Below are 12,624 nucleotides of genomic sequence, written 5' to 3' on the forward strand. Positions count from 1 at the left end.
ATTGCATACAAAGTTCCCGAGATAACCAAATGATATTAGGTGAGCAGCCGGGTGGGCTGGCACTATGCATATCTCTGCTACAGACTCAATTTACCAGTGCCTGTACTAAGGTGGATACGATAGCTTGCTACGAGGCCGGCGGCTTTGTCTATGCGTCGCCGTTGGCCACGTGGGTGAATACACCCTTGGTGCTGATTTAAGAAGCTAGCAAGCTTCCTCCACCGACCGTCTTCATCATCCAGTCCCCATCGCATATCTGGTCTGCTGCATCCAACGTTCCAAGAGAGATGAGGATTGAGATGAACCGGGACATGCTCCCTAAAGGCGCATAAGTGGTGGTGGACGATGTGCTTGCCACGGGGAGGACTCTTTGTACGGTGCTACAGCTGTTGGTTAAAGTTGGCATGGATGCTAGTGATATTAGCTTTATAACTATGGCCGAGTTCCCTGTTTAAAGTGGCCGCGACCTGTTGCGTCAACGTGCCTTTCGTGGAGTCAAGCCTCAAAGCCTTTTACTTTTTGGTGGCGCTTAGGAGAGGACGGGAAGTTTCTGAAGCCTTGTATTTATAACCAGAATGCCTTGTGATATGTGATTTGGGTCACCTGGAACTTTTCCCTGTCGTTTATCTTAGTGGACATGTATATTTCCCTCTGAGAGTAAGAACTTGGGGCAAGGGTAACATTACAAGATGATATCTTCAGAGTCCTTATAAATCATGTTCTAAGCGACATAGCTTTTACTTGCCAGTTATAGAGAAGATTGAACAAAGTTACTTATGTCTTATATCCAGTTCTAGTCCGCGTCACAGCATCATTCGACGAGCTTGTGCTGTCCGATGTAGCCTCCAATGCCCTTAATCGAGCTATAAACGTCAAGATGTCCAACCTCTACTTCAGTTGTCCCAATATTACTGAGTCTAACTAACCTTCTGCCTTATTAAGTAGAATATTACTAACAGAGCATATGATGTCTATTTGTAGTATATCGTTGTCATTCTTGGCTTGCCACGATATAGCTACGAACTCATTTGCCCAGGTCATGTCTGCTAACCCTTAGCTATCCGGAGGACCGTATTGAGTCGTTTCCCCTAAGGTGCCCATTGCCTGGGCAATTCCAACCAGCTTAGTTGTCAGCAGACTTGTTCTCTCTTTCCTCGTACAGGGTATGCCCTGTGTAGTTTCCATCATCATCATGATAAATGTGCACGGTCTGAGACTTGTTTTGTGTGGCTTGAGCATCGGTGGCAAGCAGAACCGTAGCATGTGGAAGTGGATCAGAATGACTAGTGTGGGACGGATTCTTGCAATAAGTGTTATTGGCTGTACGAAATATATATAATTGGGTGTAAAATCTCTTACTTTAACATAGCCTGGGTGAAATGAGTAAGGTCAGGCTCTTAGGTGGCTCTCTCCACCAAATTAAGGGTCCTGTTTCTTAGCGCTAGGTTCTTAATTCGTTGCGTTAAGCGAACCAAGCTTCTTGGGATGGGAGACATGTTGTTTTTGCTGACACTATATTGGACGATAGGAAACAATAAATGTACTATGCGGATGGGTGCTTCTTAATGAAACAAAACAAGGCAGGATTATATCTGGAATGAGGGAATGAAACCATATTTATATTCTTCGACTGTAAACGTACTGCCTTGTTCCTGGAATGTATAGAGAGTTGGTTGGACGTGAGTTATCCAACTGAGTACTAATCCTTTCTCAGCAGCCGCTCTCAGGCCCCAGCCTGCATCACAAGCCCAAGTTGGGGCCAGACAACGAACGACCCACAGGCTTTTAACCGCCGCAATTTGATAGCATTTGACAGCTACGGTCATTTCCACGTGACTATTCCAAACAATCTGGATGTATCACTTCCAAGATAACCAATGGGGCAGTACGTAATACTGCGGCTGTGATATGCGTACTGTTGCCGAGCGTCTTCCCATTGGGCTCCGATGTAGCTGTGTGCGTCCTGTTCGGGACACTGGAGTGGTCTTCGACAGCGCCAATTCTCTGTGGCATAACCCCTGGTATGTAATGCCTTACTTTGTCGAGACTTCAGCTTACTGAACATGAGAGCTTGCTTGCAGTCTAAATGTCGTATCTCTTCTGCAGCCGTGCCGAACTTTGGGGTATGCATTGGGGCATGCCTGACTTGGCCGAGGATGGAGTTGTGACTGTACTATGGTATGATAGGCAATTAAGCGCATTGGGGCATGTACCGCAGCAATTGCAGGGGTGCTGTGGCTCGTGGCTCTGCTGCCAAAACATATGTACCTGGCTTGTGCAGTGACGTGGAGTTGTGCGGTTTTTTCGGCCTAGGACCACAGTATTTCGTACTCGTTATTGTGAAGTACGCGGTATCCCTGCATTCTGCACAGCTCAACGAATGAGGCCGCCTTGGACTTGCACCGCGTACGGGGTGCAAAGGCCGGTTTCGTTGGCCAAAACGGATGCGATTGGTGCAGTGCACGTGCTTAAAATCCTGAACAGCACTTGGTATAAATACTAACCCTTTTTGATCTGAGTGGAGATTTGCCGCAAGCGGCTTCACGACTTGCGATTAACATGGTATATCTCAGGCTCCCAAATACGCCTTTCACCAGAAGTAGACCCGGATCATTTTCTCTTTTTCGTTTCTCCAAGTCTAACGCAAGCCGTTTTTACATGTCTCAAACGCTAGCACAGACATATTATTGTAATATTGACGCCGAGCCATTACACCGTTATCAACCTGGCGGTTACCATCCTCTTGCACTAGGCGATGTTTTGAAGGATGGCCGATATAAAATTGTTCATAAGTTAGGCTGGGGTGGTTATTCCACTACATGGGCCGCAAAAGACCAAGAGTATCTTCCCACATATCATGAAAAATAAAGCCTCTTTCCTAACTCTCGCGTAGGGAAGACGAATATGTTGCTATTAAGGTTTCAGTCTCAGAGACGTGGCGTAGCCGAGAGCTTAGTGTCCTACAGGCTATATCTGTTCTTCCAGGACGCCATTTCGAGAGTTCCCGATTGAATCGGATGATAGACTATTTTACTCTTGTCGGTCCCAATGGAACCCACGACTGTCTTGTGCTGGAACTTTTAGGTCCCAGCGTGGCAGATGTCGTTGAATCATACTATCGGGATGACAGACTCCCAGCCAAGCTCGCGAAATCCTTTGCAAATCAGGCTTTACAAGGGCTTAATGTCCTCACGTGCCACGGCATTGGTCATGGCGGTAAAGCTACAAGCAACGGACACTTCTGTGTTGCGCTAACCCTACTCTTAGATCTCCACACCCGAAACTTAGCCATTATAGTGCCCGGTCTGAAATCTTCGGATGAAAGAAGCTTCTTCGATAGGCTTGGAAAGCCTGAAATTAGTCTGGTGAGCAGACGGGATGGCAAGTCATTGGCGGGCAATGTCCCATCCCATATTGTTCGGCCTGCTCAATTCCGAAAGAGAGACATCCTGCAGTCGTCTCCATCAATCAAAATCATCGATTTTGGAGAGGCATTCCTCACAACTAACGTCCCGAGCACACTACACACCCCGTTGCCTGTGCGCGCTCCAGAAGTCGTCTTCGGGGACCCCTTGGATCATCGAGTGGATTTCTGGAGCGCTGCCTGCCTGGTATAGCATCCAACGGGAATTCTACGACAGGGACGACGCTAATGAAGATAGATTTTTGAACTCGTCACTGGCCAGCCTCCATTCGATGTCACGATGCTAACCCCGCCGCTCCTTGTTCAACAAATGATGGAATTCGCCACTGATAGCCTACCGTCACGGTGGCAGATGAAATGGCAAGCAATGCAAGGGAATTTGCTCTGTGATGATCACAGCTATACTCTTCAGGAATGGTTGGAAGAGGTTTATTTCGATAACAATAAGCAAGCCGAATTCACGAGGGAGGATATTGCGAAGGTGGGCAAGCTAATCGGACGGATGCTGAAGTTTGAACCATCTTTTAGGGCCACGGCAAGCGATGCTCTTTCTGATACTTGGTTTGAACGAGGATAAGTTGGTATGAACATCAGTCTCTGAGAAAATGCACTCGACGCCCACTTGGAATGGAGTTTCTCCCTTCGGAGTCTGCTTGTCTTCGTAAAGGTCGAATAGTCCAACCCTATCGCCTTGCATTATCACTTGAGACGCGTTTGCCCTTCGACCAAGGACTGAACTGCATTGAACGCCCGGCCGCCAAACGCCGCGACATGAAGTGCTTACCGTTTAGCAACAGCGACCGAGCTACGCGGTCCTTTTACCTTATAGAAATTATTCGATATGACAAGAAGATTGTGTTGGACAGGGGGAACTATCAAGTCTCTGAGCCTACTGCGAACTCGCCGACCGAGCTGCTCAGCATAGTAGAGATCAGGGCTTGGCAATACAAGTACAAGCGTGCCATCGGTTACAGGCCGGAGATTTGCGAATGTGACTGGTCCAGCAGCGCATCTATTGTTTCTTGTGTTCCCCTCGATTTTTTGGGATGACCTTCTCCGTGACCTCACTTTCCCTTATGGCTTCTGTATCCGCCTTTGGAATGTCTAGAAGTCTTTAGCAGAGATCAATAGCGCCGAGGGATCTGGCCATAGTCTTGAAGTGTTTGGATGATCTCGCCGAGGTTGGTAGGGTCGGGTAGGGTCTCGCCATCAAAATACTCGTAGACATCGTCGAAAATGCTGTTGTCCGGAGGATGCTGGCTATAACTCCTATCGTACGTGTCGGTGCTCTTCGTACTAAGCTCGTATGTTGGTGACCAGCTTGACATTTCTAGAGATTTTAGCTTGCGCTTTCGGCCGCTGAAACTAGACTGAGTTGAACTCATGACGCGGCCGCGAAACTTTAGCCGCTACGCGTTACTTTTGACTTGATGAGGACAACTTACACCTCTCAGATTATACAGATCTGGGCCGTCTCATTTGCAAACTACACCAGTCGTGCCGGCGTTAGTCGTGGTCGTCCAGGCTCTTCTATATCGAACGATCGAGGGCGGCTACACCTGCGCTGTATGTCTTCTTCTACTAATGCCAGCGGAATGGCCCGTTCTAGAAAAAGCTTCGGTAGATTGGAAAAGAACTCCGGAGGTGGTAAGCCGAGTCTATGCTTCTTAAGTTCGGAGGGCGGTATTCATTGGATTGACGGATGTATCAAATCTAGCGATCATCGACGCTTGCGCTAGCTATAGCGGCTAAATGCCAGTATAAAGAGGAGAAAGAAGGCTTCTGCCCGAATAAACGCGGTGATAAATGTCAATATTCACTAATCGGGTGGCATCAAGAGTTGGCCGTAATCGAGGTTAGGAGGGAGTAGGTATGCGAGACGGTGCAATTAACCAAACCTCCGGGGGGCCCGCCTCACATCGGAATTAGTGGCCCCATCAATTATGCATTATCCTAAAATCTCCCAAGCGACTGAGAAACGTAGGGTCATCAAAACCATAGACGGAAATACTTTCTTTCAGCTGTTAGCGGCTCGTGAGAAGACAGAACTCTCGCTAGACACCATCATTTCGAATCGCTCAGAGAATTTTGCCTTGGCATGGATTCAGAGATTTGAAATAGAATCCGACCAGCGCTTTCCCTCGTTACAAGCATCCGCTAAAAGTCGCATTGAACCTTAGCCGGGCCTGCCTTTTGCCCTAACCGAGGTGGTATCCCCAGGCCACTAAGGTTCTGCGGGGTTAGAGGCAAACATTTTATCTATTACGTAAAACTCACAGCCGGGTTTGCCTGTCTCAGATGCAGATTCGCGGGCTAGCAAGAATGATTCCGCAATAGCCACGAGCTACATGATCCAGTCTGGATAAATAGTCGGATTCCTTATTCAGCTCTTCCCACCGGTTTCTCCTGATTCCAGGATCGTCAGACGATTTGTAGTAGGGTTCCTTAGCCGCTAAAATATCGCCTGACTTTCGTTCTTGCACTAGAATGACCGAAGCTGACGTTCCTTTCCCACTATGACCTTGGAAAACATAGACCTTTTCATTCTCACCATACCGTACCTTGGAGGTTATCGTTTCTGGGGCACTACTAAGTAGGGGGAAATATCTGGGCATTGCGAGCGCGGCGTCCTCGCTGAATTTTAGAGCTTTTTTGCGGTAGGTCCGTACCTCACGAGGTGTGAGCTTTGGGCGCCAGGCCAGAAACACGGTACCACCAAGATTGAAGACAGCGGATTCAGTGATCTCTCTGTCTTCATGTTGTGTAAGGAGGTCGTCGTCGCCATCCCCAACGAAATGTAGACTCCTAGATAAGACAGTTACGCGCGGTTTGCATGACAGCGGATGTATATCGATTCGGAAGTGCCGTTTGCTCACGCCCTTTGTATTGTCCTCCGCTAATTGAACATCGGCGGCATTGTTGTCGGGCGCTGAGCCCAACACCCAGCCGTCAGAGGAATACATGTCTTTGCCGAACTCGAGGCCGAGTATAGGCCCTTGAGGTCTCTTTGAAAGTCCACCCAGCCAGGTCGCGTTTGGTTCTGCATCTTTTGCTCGGAGGAGTGAACTCATATGCGGCATTGTTCGAGAGGGTTAGGATCCAGAGAATGGCCTTCCTGCCTGAGGCATTCAGGTGGGACTGGGCGAATGGACCCAACCACTGTTCGCACTGAACTTTGGGACATCAATTCGATCTACGTACACGAATAATAACACCACCATTATAGCCTCTACCGACGAGTTAATCTATATAGGCACATTCGCTAGAAAGCGTCAAGATCCGAAAGTGAATAATTACTCTTTTAATACCATTTTGGACACTTTGGAGATTTTCTCAACTCTGAACAATCCTTGTAGGCAACGTTTCTTATTCGTCCATAACTTACGAAGATCTTGTCTTTCCGACATTCTCACTTGACTAAGCTGCATTTAACAAGAGCTGCCGCGACGGGAATACCACGAACCTACGTGTTCGGACTGTTGTGGAAGCCTTACGCCTAGGACTTTCAGCGTGTCATTTGTATTCCGAGACCGATATTGAAACCACTAGACTAATTAAGCAGCCAAACATAACTCTAGATTATGGGCCGACTCGAAGTGATATGGACGTCATCGCTATAACTATCAGGGGCAGACTCCGGATGATTGTCCATGGAGATATCCATTCGAAGTATTTCACGTGGAAGGCAATTATACGGTAACATTCCCTGCTTTATCAACAACAGAGGGACAGTTTGGGGTAGCTTTGCGGAGATGTAATTCTTATCTGTTCATCTGGGGAGGATACTCGATGGAAAATTCATCCCTCAGTTCGACATCAGCATTAAGTTGCAATTAAACAACGGGTGACGTTGTTTCCGTTGCACTGAGTTTCATTGGTTCAAGCCTGCTACTAGATACAAAGTGGCCGCTATAAATACTTAACTCAACGAATATATGGAACAGCACGCCTAGACTAAATATTACGACATTCGGTACTAGCTTCTCCGTCGATCTGGAGGATTTCACCAATCCGAACTACTTCGAAAACAATAATAACGGCGTTAATACTAGTGTTTTCGATATGCCTCTGGAAGAGATCTACCAAACGCTGAATTCCATTGCTACTCCAGAAAATGCTTTCTTTGACGCATTTTTCGGCAACCTTGTGACTTCTAGATGCGCGATACCAATATCATCTATTGGAGATGCTCTTTAAAAAGATACCGTCAGGGATGCTATCATGTTTTAGTATGGTATTATGGCTGCTCAATCATTAGATCATTATGTGCGTGTTAATGAGCCCAGTGTTACAGATCTCGAGGCTGAACTGATTTATTTCACACCTTTGGAATTTCTCAATGCTTCGATGTTTGAGCCGTAAACTTTCGATGCAACTGTCACGGATGTGTACGGTAGCCTTTGTCTTGTTCAAGATGAAAAAGCCACCCGCATACTTCAGGGTCTACTGGCCTTGACTCTCGTCTTGTTTGGTACAGGCTGGATCTTGGGCTATAGGAAGCCAGTATTGCCTAGGTATCCTACTTACGTGGCAAGTGTGCTGGCCTTGCTAGCGGGAGGCAATCTACTTGACCATATACACAGAGGTGAAGCTGAAGAGTGGGAGACAATAGGTGACTTACAATTAAGTTTCGGCAAGGACTGTCAGTTTTGGATGGGTATAGGCCCTCCAAGCCTGTTGCCATCGGCTGAAAAGAAAAGATTTGGACTCTGGTTTACAAGATATGTCGATCTAGGTACAACCCATAATTAGATAGATCCAGTGAAAAATGCCGATCAACGCCTATACATTCGTCTTCGAAAGTATACGTAAGAAGAGACTTTACTCGTTAAAAATGCTCCATTAATGACCAGTGCCAACTTACTTCCAACGGGGTTACAAAAGCAGCCCACGCCAAAATTTGCTTTGGGACGAATGCGAATAGTATGCCAGTAACCACCATGTAGGCGATGATGAAGACGAGACTTACACCGAGTAAACTTGGCCATGACCGCGAGGGCAGCAGCTCGACACGCTTGCTTCAGTAGCTCCCTGCTGTATAAAGTCCTTGCCGAAGAATGCCAGAAAGACACATCTTCGGACAAAGAGCGATGTGACACCTTGTACCGGACCGTGTGATTGCGTCATTATATCGAGAAAAGGGTGTTTCTTGTCGAGCTAGTGATCGTTGCTGCCCGGGCACCCGCAGCGGTGTTTAGGTTTCCACACCATCCCTCCAAGCCTGGGTTTTGTCCAGCGGCCCGCTCCTACACGGTTTCGCAATGTTCATGATCTTCTCGATCTAATCGAGGTACGACTCGAAAGAACCACCATTATACTTATACATGCCATGTTTCCGTGCCTGTAACAGAGCCGTACGTGCAATCTCCCTATCTGGAGACCGCTACTTCAAGTGCAGAATATAATCGTTGCGAAACCCCAAACGGTAGGCTAGGGAAGCAAAGCCGCACAGGATGCTATCGTCGGCTCTTTCTGGTCCGACATGGACCACGCGCCATTCCTCTGAGCTACCATTTGCAGGGTTCATGTGATCTAGCTCTTTTCTTTGGCTCTACGGCATTCCTAGATGTGGCAAGACCATCCTCACGTCCACTGTGATTGATGCTTACATTGATCACTGAGGTAATGACTGTCTAGGTAACTAGGAAATCCCTTCTAATATATATCCATTCATTCCCTCATTGATGTTGGCTGCATCACCATTCCAAAGGTGATCCCCTTTGTCCTTGGATTCCATGGATCACAGTGATCCAACGCCTTGGATCATTGCCAAGACTATGATCCAAGTCACGTGACCTGAGATCGCCTTCTACCAGCGTCTGTTGCCCAGCTGTCGGCCTTGTCTCGTCCTGGTTGGCTGAGATGCCCCGCCTTCTTACGTCGGCCATGTTCGTAACAGCTCGGTGTACAATCACGTTATAACTATTTTATAAATAAATAATAATTTAATTACATATAATTTAATATATATTCGAATTTAAGTTATTCCGTTTCCTTCCGCGGTACCTTTTAATACGTTATAAAGTTTGCATATGGCCTAAAGAATCTTTGGAGCCAATAAAATCCCTATATCGCCTTTCGTGTTTTACCGTGCCGTCTAACACGTATGGCGGGGATCTAGGTAAGCTACGTTATCTGCTTGTTAACCCCGGTCTACAAAGCCACATGGGCCGACCCTCAAAATATATCGAGAAAGTTCTATTTCCCATTTCTGTTCTTTTCCCTTCTCCACATTGTACTGCTACCTCCATCCGGCCGTTCGACAGCCCACACAGACTCTTGCACCAGAAGCGAGCATAAAGCCTCAAGGATGACGTCCCCGCAGCCTAAGCGATCCGGACAACCTCCTCTCCGGTCCTGGTCCCAGCTCCAATATAATAAGGTGCACGTCACTTTCTCTCCAGTGGCTCAACGCCTCTTCTGGCAGTACGAAGGCAGCTTCCCTAACGCCATCTCCGTCATGAAGGTGTCCGGCAACGCAAAGGAGCTCGAGCCCCTATTTCAACCCAGTGGGACTTCTGCTGCCGAAGGAGACGGCGGTAACGGTAGTGATGGCGCCGGGACAGGCACGTGGCACGCCGTTGCGCACGAGCCCGTGACCCAGCCCCCCGTCTCCTCGCTCCGCGCCGCGATCGAGGACCTGGACCAATGGGAGTCGGACTGGCTGTTCTGGCACCAGGACCACGAGAGCGCCGAGTTCGTCACGTACGGCGACCTCAGCGACGAGGACCGGCCGTTTGCCGAGTACGCCGACGAAGACGGTAACTGGGAGGCTGATTCGGACACCGAGTTCAAGATTCGGTGCTGCGGGGAGGACCGGCCACTGCGCAGGAGGGGGCTCGAGCTCGAGGTAAAGCCGGGCGACGGCGGGGCGTTTATCTCGTTGCGGGATTATATACAAGGTGAGGATTGCGCCCCCCCCTATCTTATCTCGACTTCTTAGTATGTATGCAACACTAACGCTCGAGAGGAAAGCCGTGCACCCATGGCTCATGAGCTTGCGGGATGACATTGTCCGAGCCAAGTCCGTCGCCCGCACGGGAGGCTTTCCGTCTAGGACGCGGTACATGGTGACCCAGGGACCTCGCCATGTCATCGAGGAGAGGGGCATGTGGATGGATCGCCACGGTGCTGGCCGGGCTCAACCCCCGATGCCCATTAGTGCCGGTCTCTTGGCGGCTATACAGGCGCACCGCGAGTGGAGGAACCGTGGCTTCACCGTGCCGCAGGCTGGCAACCCGCCGTAACACTTGACACGAAGCTACCACTTGCCTCTTCGACCATAATCGATTAAAATGCCTTCCGAGATCGCATTTAATTTTATACATTAATGTAGTCTATATACGAAGGTTGTATACTGGTCAACGCACGTATGAGCCGAGAATTGAAGTGTTGACTAACAGGGCAAATACATTATCTGCCTGTCTTGAGGTGCCATATATAACATTATGAAACTTCAACTTGTCGCTGTCGCCTAGCAGCACCGGCCAGCAAACCAACCATAGCTTGCCCCTAACCTCTACACGCGAATCTGCATCCGAGCCCTATCAACCATCTTAATTCACCCGGTTAAGATCCGACCTACAGGTATAGTAGTTATTATTAAGGACGCCGCCCTGTTTGCTATCGACGCCGCTACAATTGCAGCCATCGGTCAAGGTTAACAAGTAGTGCTTACACAGATTGAAATCATAATCGAAGGTGCACCCATCCTTGATCTGTAACGAGTTGGTGATAGTAACGGATCCTACCCCGCCATTATAGGAGAAAGCAGAATCAAACGAGAACTTGTAGCCCGGACCAAAGTCGTCGTCCTTGATGAGATTGCAAAAGGTGGTGGCGGCGTGCTGCATCCGCACGTTCTCGGTGGTCTCGCCGCTGTTATAGCAGCTTACAGAATTAGTCCCGGGATCACCATCTACGTAAGGCGATGGGGCTAGAACCGGCACTACAATCGCGGTAGAGGCGGCCGCGGCTGTGGTGGAAGTCGAGGACGTCGTGACGATAGGGCATGTCGTCTTGTACTCGGAGGCTTTCTCTTCGTCGCTTGGCGCCGGATCACCGCCGTCATCGCCGCCGTATAACCATGGTTGCTGAATACACGTGCTGTCCATGTCAAAGAAGAGAAAGTCGCACATACTGACCTAGGGTGTATCTTTTTCGCCAAAGACGACTTCCACTGCCCGCACAGGGTAGCTTCCACTAGTAGGTTCAGCTGCGTCTGGGCCGATGGAGGCTGGTAGTGCTGGGAATGTACCCGTGGGCGACGTGTAGCTAACTTGCCCGTTCGGGCCTGTGTAGGAGACGGCAGGCCAGAAAGTTGTGGTTGTGGGTTCGGGCCAGTAGCTAAGGTCGGCGCGCTTGTTGTTGCCTGATCCTCTTGTAATGGTCTTGTCGGCGAAAATCAAGTCTGTTATGGTCAGCGGTAGCGCTGTGATGGTCGTCGTCCACGTATCACTGCTAACGGTGAGGATGGGATAGTTAATGACCCTGGTGGCGCCCGTCCAGGGTAGGAGCCTGATATTGCAAGGTGGCGAGCAGGTAAGCTGGGGCGGATCCATTTCCTAGATTGCTGGGTCGATCTAGATGGCTTCATCGAAATCGGTCGGGCCGTTACTGCCAACATCCAGGATGCTGATCTGCGACCAATCCGGGTGCGAATCCACATTTAGGTTATCTTTGGCTAAGATACCCTTACAAGTATGCATTGCGCCGCATACCCTTTACGGATTTAAATTCAGTGATAGAAAACTAGCGCTAAGGATTGACTAGGGGTATACGGATTTTCAAAGGATAAGTATGCGGATTTACTAGGAAACCAATGTTCCTGTTGTCGTAATAGGCTATAATTTTAATGAATAGGTAATCTAATTATTATAATCTTAAATCAGTTGTCAAATTCCGGATTGGACTTATAACTATAGAGATATTCTAATAAGAAAAGTTAAGGTAAAAATGTAAATGTTCTTCGCTAGAAATGTATAGGCTAGCAAACTAACTAGGCCGGAATAATACTATAACCCACAATTTATTAATTAATTGAAAAATATAGTAATATAAATAACTATAAATGTCTATAATATATAAAGAGCACTCCGTACACTAAGGCGACGAGCGTGTAAATTACTAAACTTAAGAAGTAATAATTACGTGACTAGGTTAATAAGTATTGAAGTAATGAGTGTTAGCTATACCAATAT

General features: G+C 48.2%; 4 protein-coding genes across 4 annotated transcripts; 2 read left to right on the forward strand and 2 right to left on the reverse strand.

Moving 5' to 3' along the window:
• Positions 1–2,559: 2,559 nt before the first annotated feature.
• BKA67DRAFT_592187 (kinase-like domain-containing protein) lies at positions 2,560–4,001 on the forward strand (the record flags this gene model as incomplete). The annotated part of the gene is made up of 4 exons (XM_046104811.1): positions 2,560–2,840; positions 2,894–3,193; positions 3,362–3,539; positions 3,663–4,001. The coding sequence occupies 4 exons, from the start codon at positions 2,560–2,562 to the stop codon at positions 3,999–4,001; spliced, it is 1,098 nt and encodes a 365-aa protein (XP_045960424.1).
• A 1,484-nt stretch (positions 4,002–5,485) lies between these two features.
• BKA67DRAFT_562791 (uncharacterized protein) lies at positions 5,486–6,617 on the reverse strand. The gene has a single exon (XM_046102630.1). The coding sequence runs from the start codon at positions 6,502–6,504 to the stop codon at positions 5,719–5,721; it is 786 nt and encodes a 261-aa protein (XP_045960425.1). The 5' UTR covers positions 6,505–6,617; the 3' UTR covers positions 5,486–5,718.
• A 3,117-nt stretch (positions 6,618–9,734) lies between these two features.
• On the forward strand, positions 9,735–10,671 carry BKA67DRAFT_658040 (uncharacterized protein; the record flags this gene model as incomplete). Its single annotated transcript, XM_046107209.1, has 2 exons — positions 9,735–10,326; positions 10,400–10,671. 2 exons carry the CDS (start codon positions 9,735–9,737, stop codon positions 10,669–10,671), a joined length of 864 nt encoding a protein of 287 aa, XP_045960426.1.
• A 314-nt stretch (positions 10,672–10,985) lies between these two features.
• Positions 10,986–11,985, reverse strand: BKA67DRAFT_535056 (uncharacterized protein; the record flags this gene model as incomplete). Its single annotated transcript, XM_046099957.1, has 3 exons — positions 10,986–11,005; positions 11,103–11,568; positions 11,614–11,985. The coding sequence occupies 3 exons, from the start codon at positions 11,983–11,985 to the stop codon at positions 10,986–10,988; spliced, it is 858 nt and encodes a 285-aa protein (XP_045960427.1).
• Positions 11,986–12,624: the final 639 nt, after the last annotated feature.

This window comes from Truncatella angustata (genome assembly GCF_020726525.1).
Source record: "Truncatella angustata strain MPI-SDFR-AT-0073 chromosome Unknown BKA67scaffold_3, whole genome shotgun sequence".
Classification (NCBI taxonomy): Eukaryota; Fungi; Ascomycota; class Sordariomycetes; order Amphisphaeriales; family Sporocadaceae; genus Truncatella; species Truncatella angustata.

What these genes read in the sequence shown, in the direction of transcription:
- BKA67DRAFT_562791 (XM_046102630.1), bottom strand. Translation starts at nt 6,504, where the DNA reads ATGCCGCATATGAGTTCACTCCTCCGAGCAAAAGATGCAGAACCAAAC.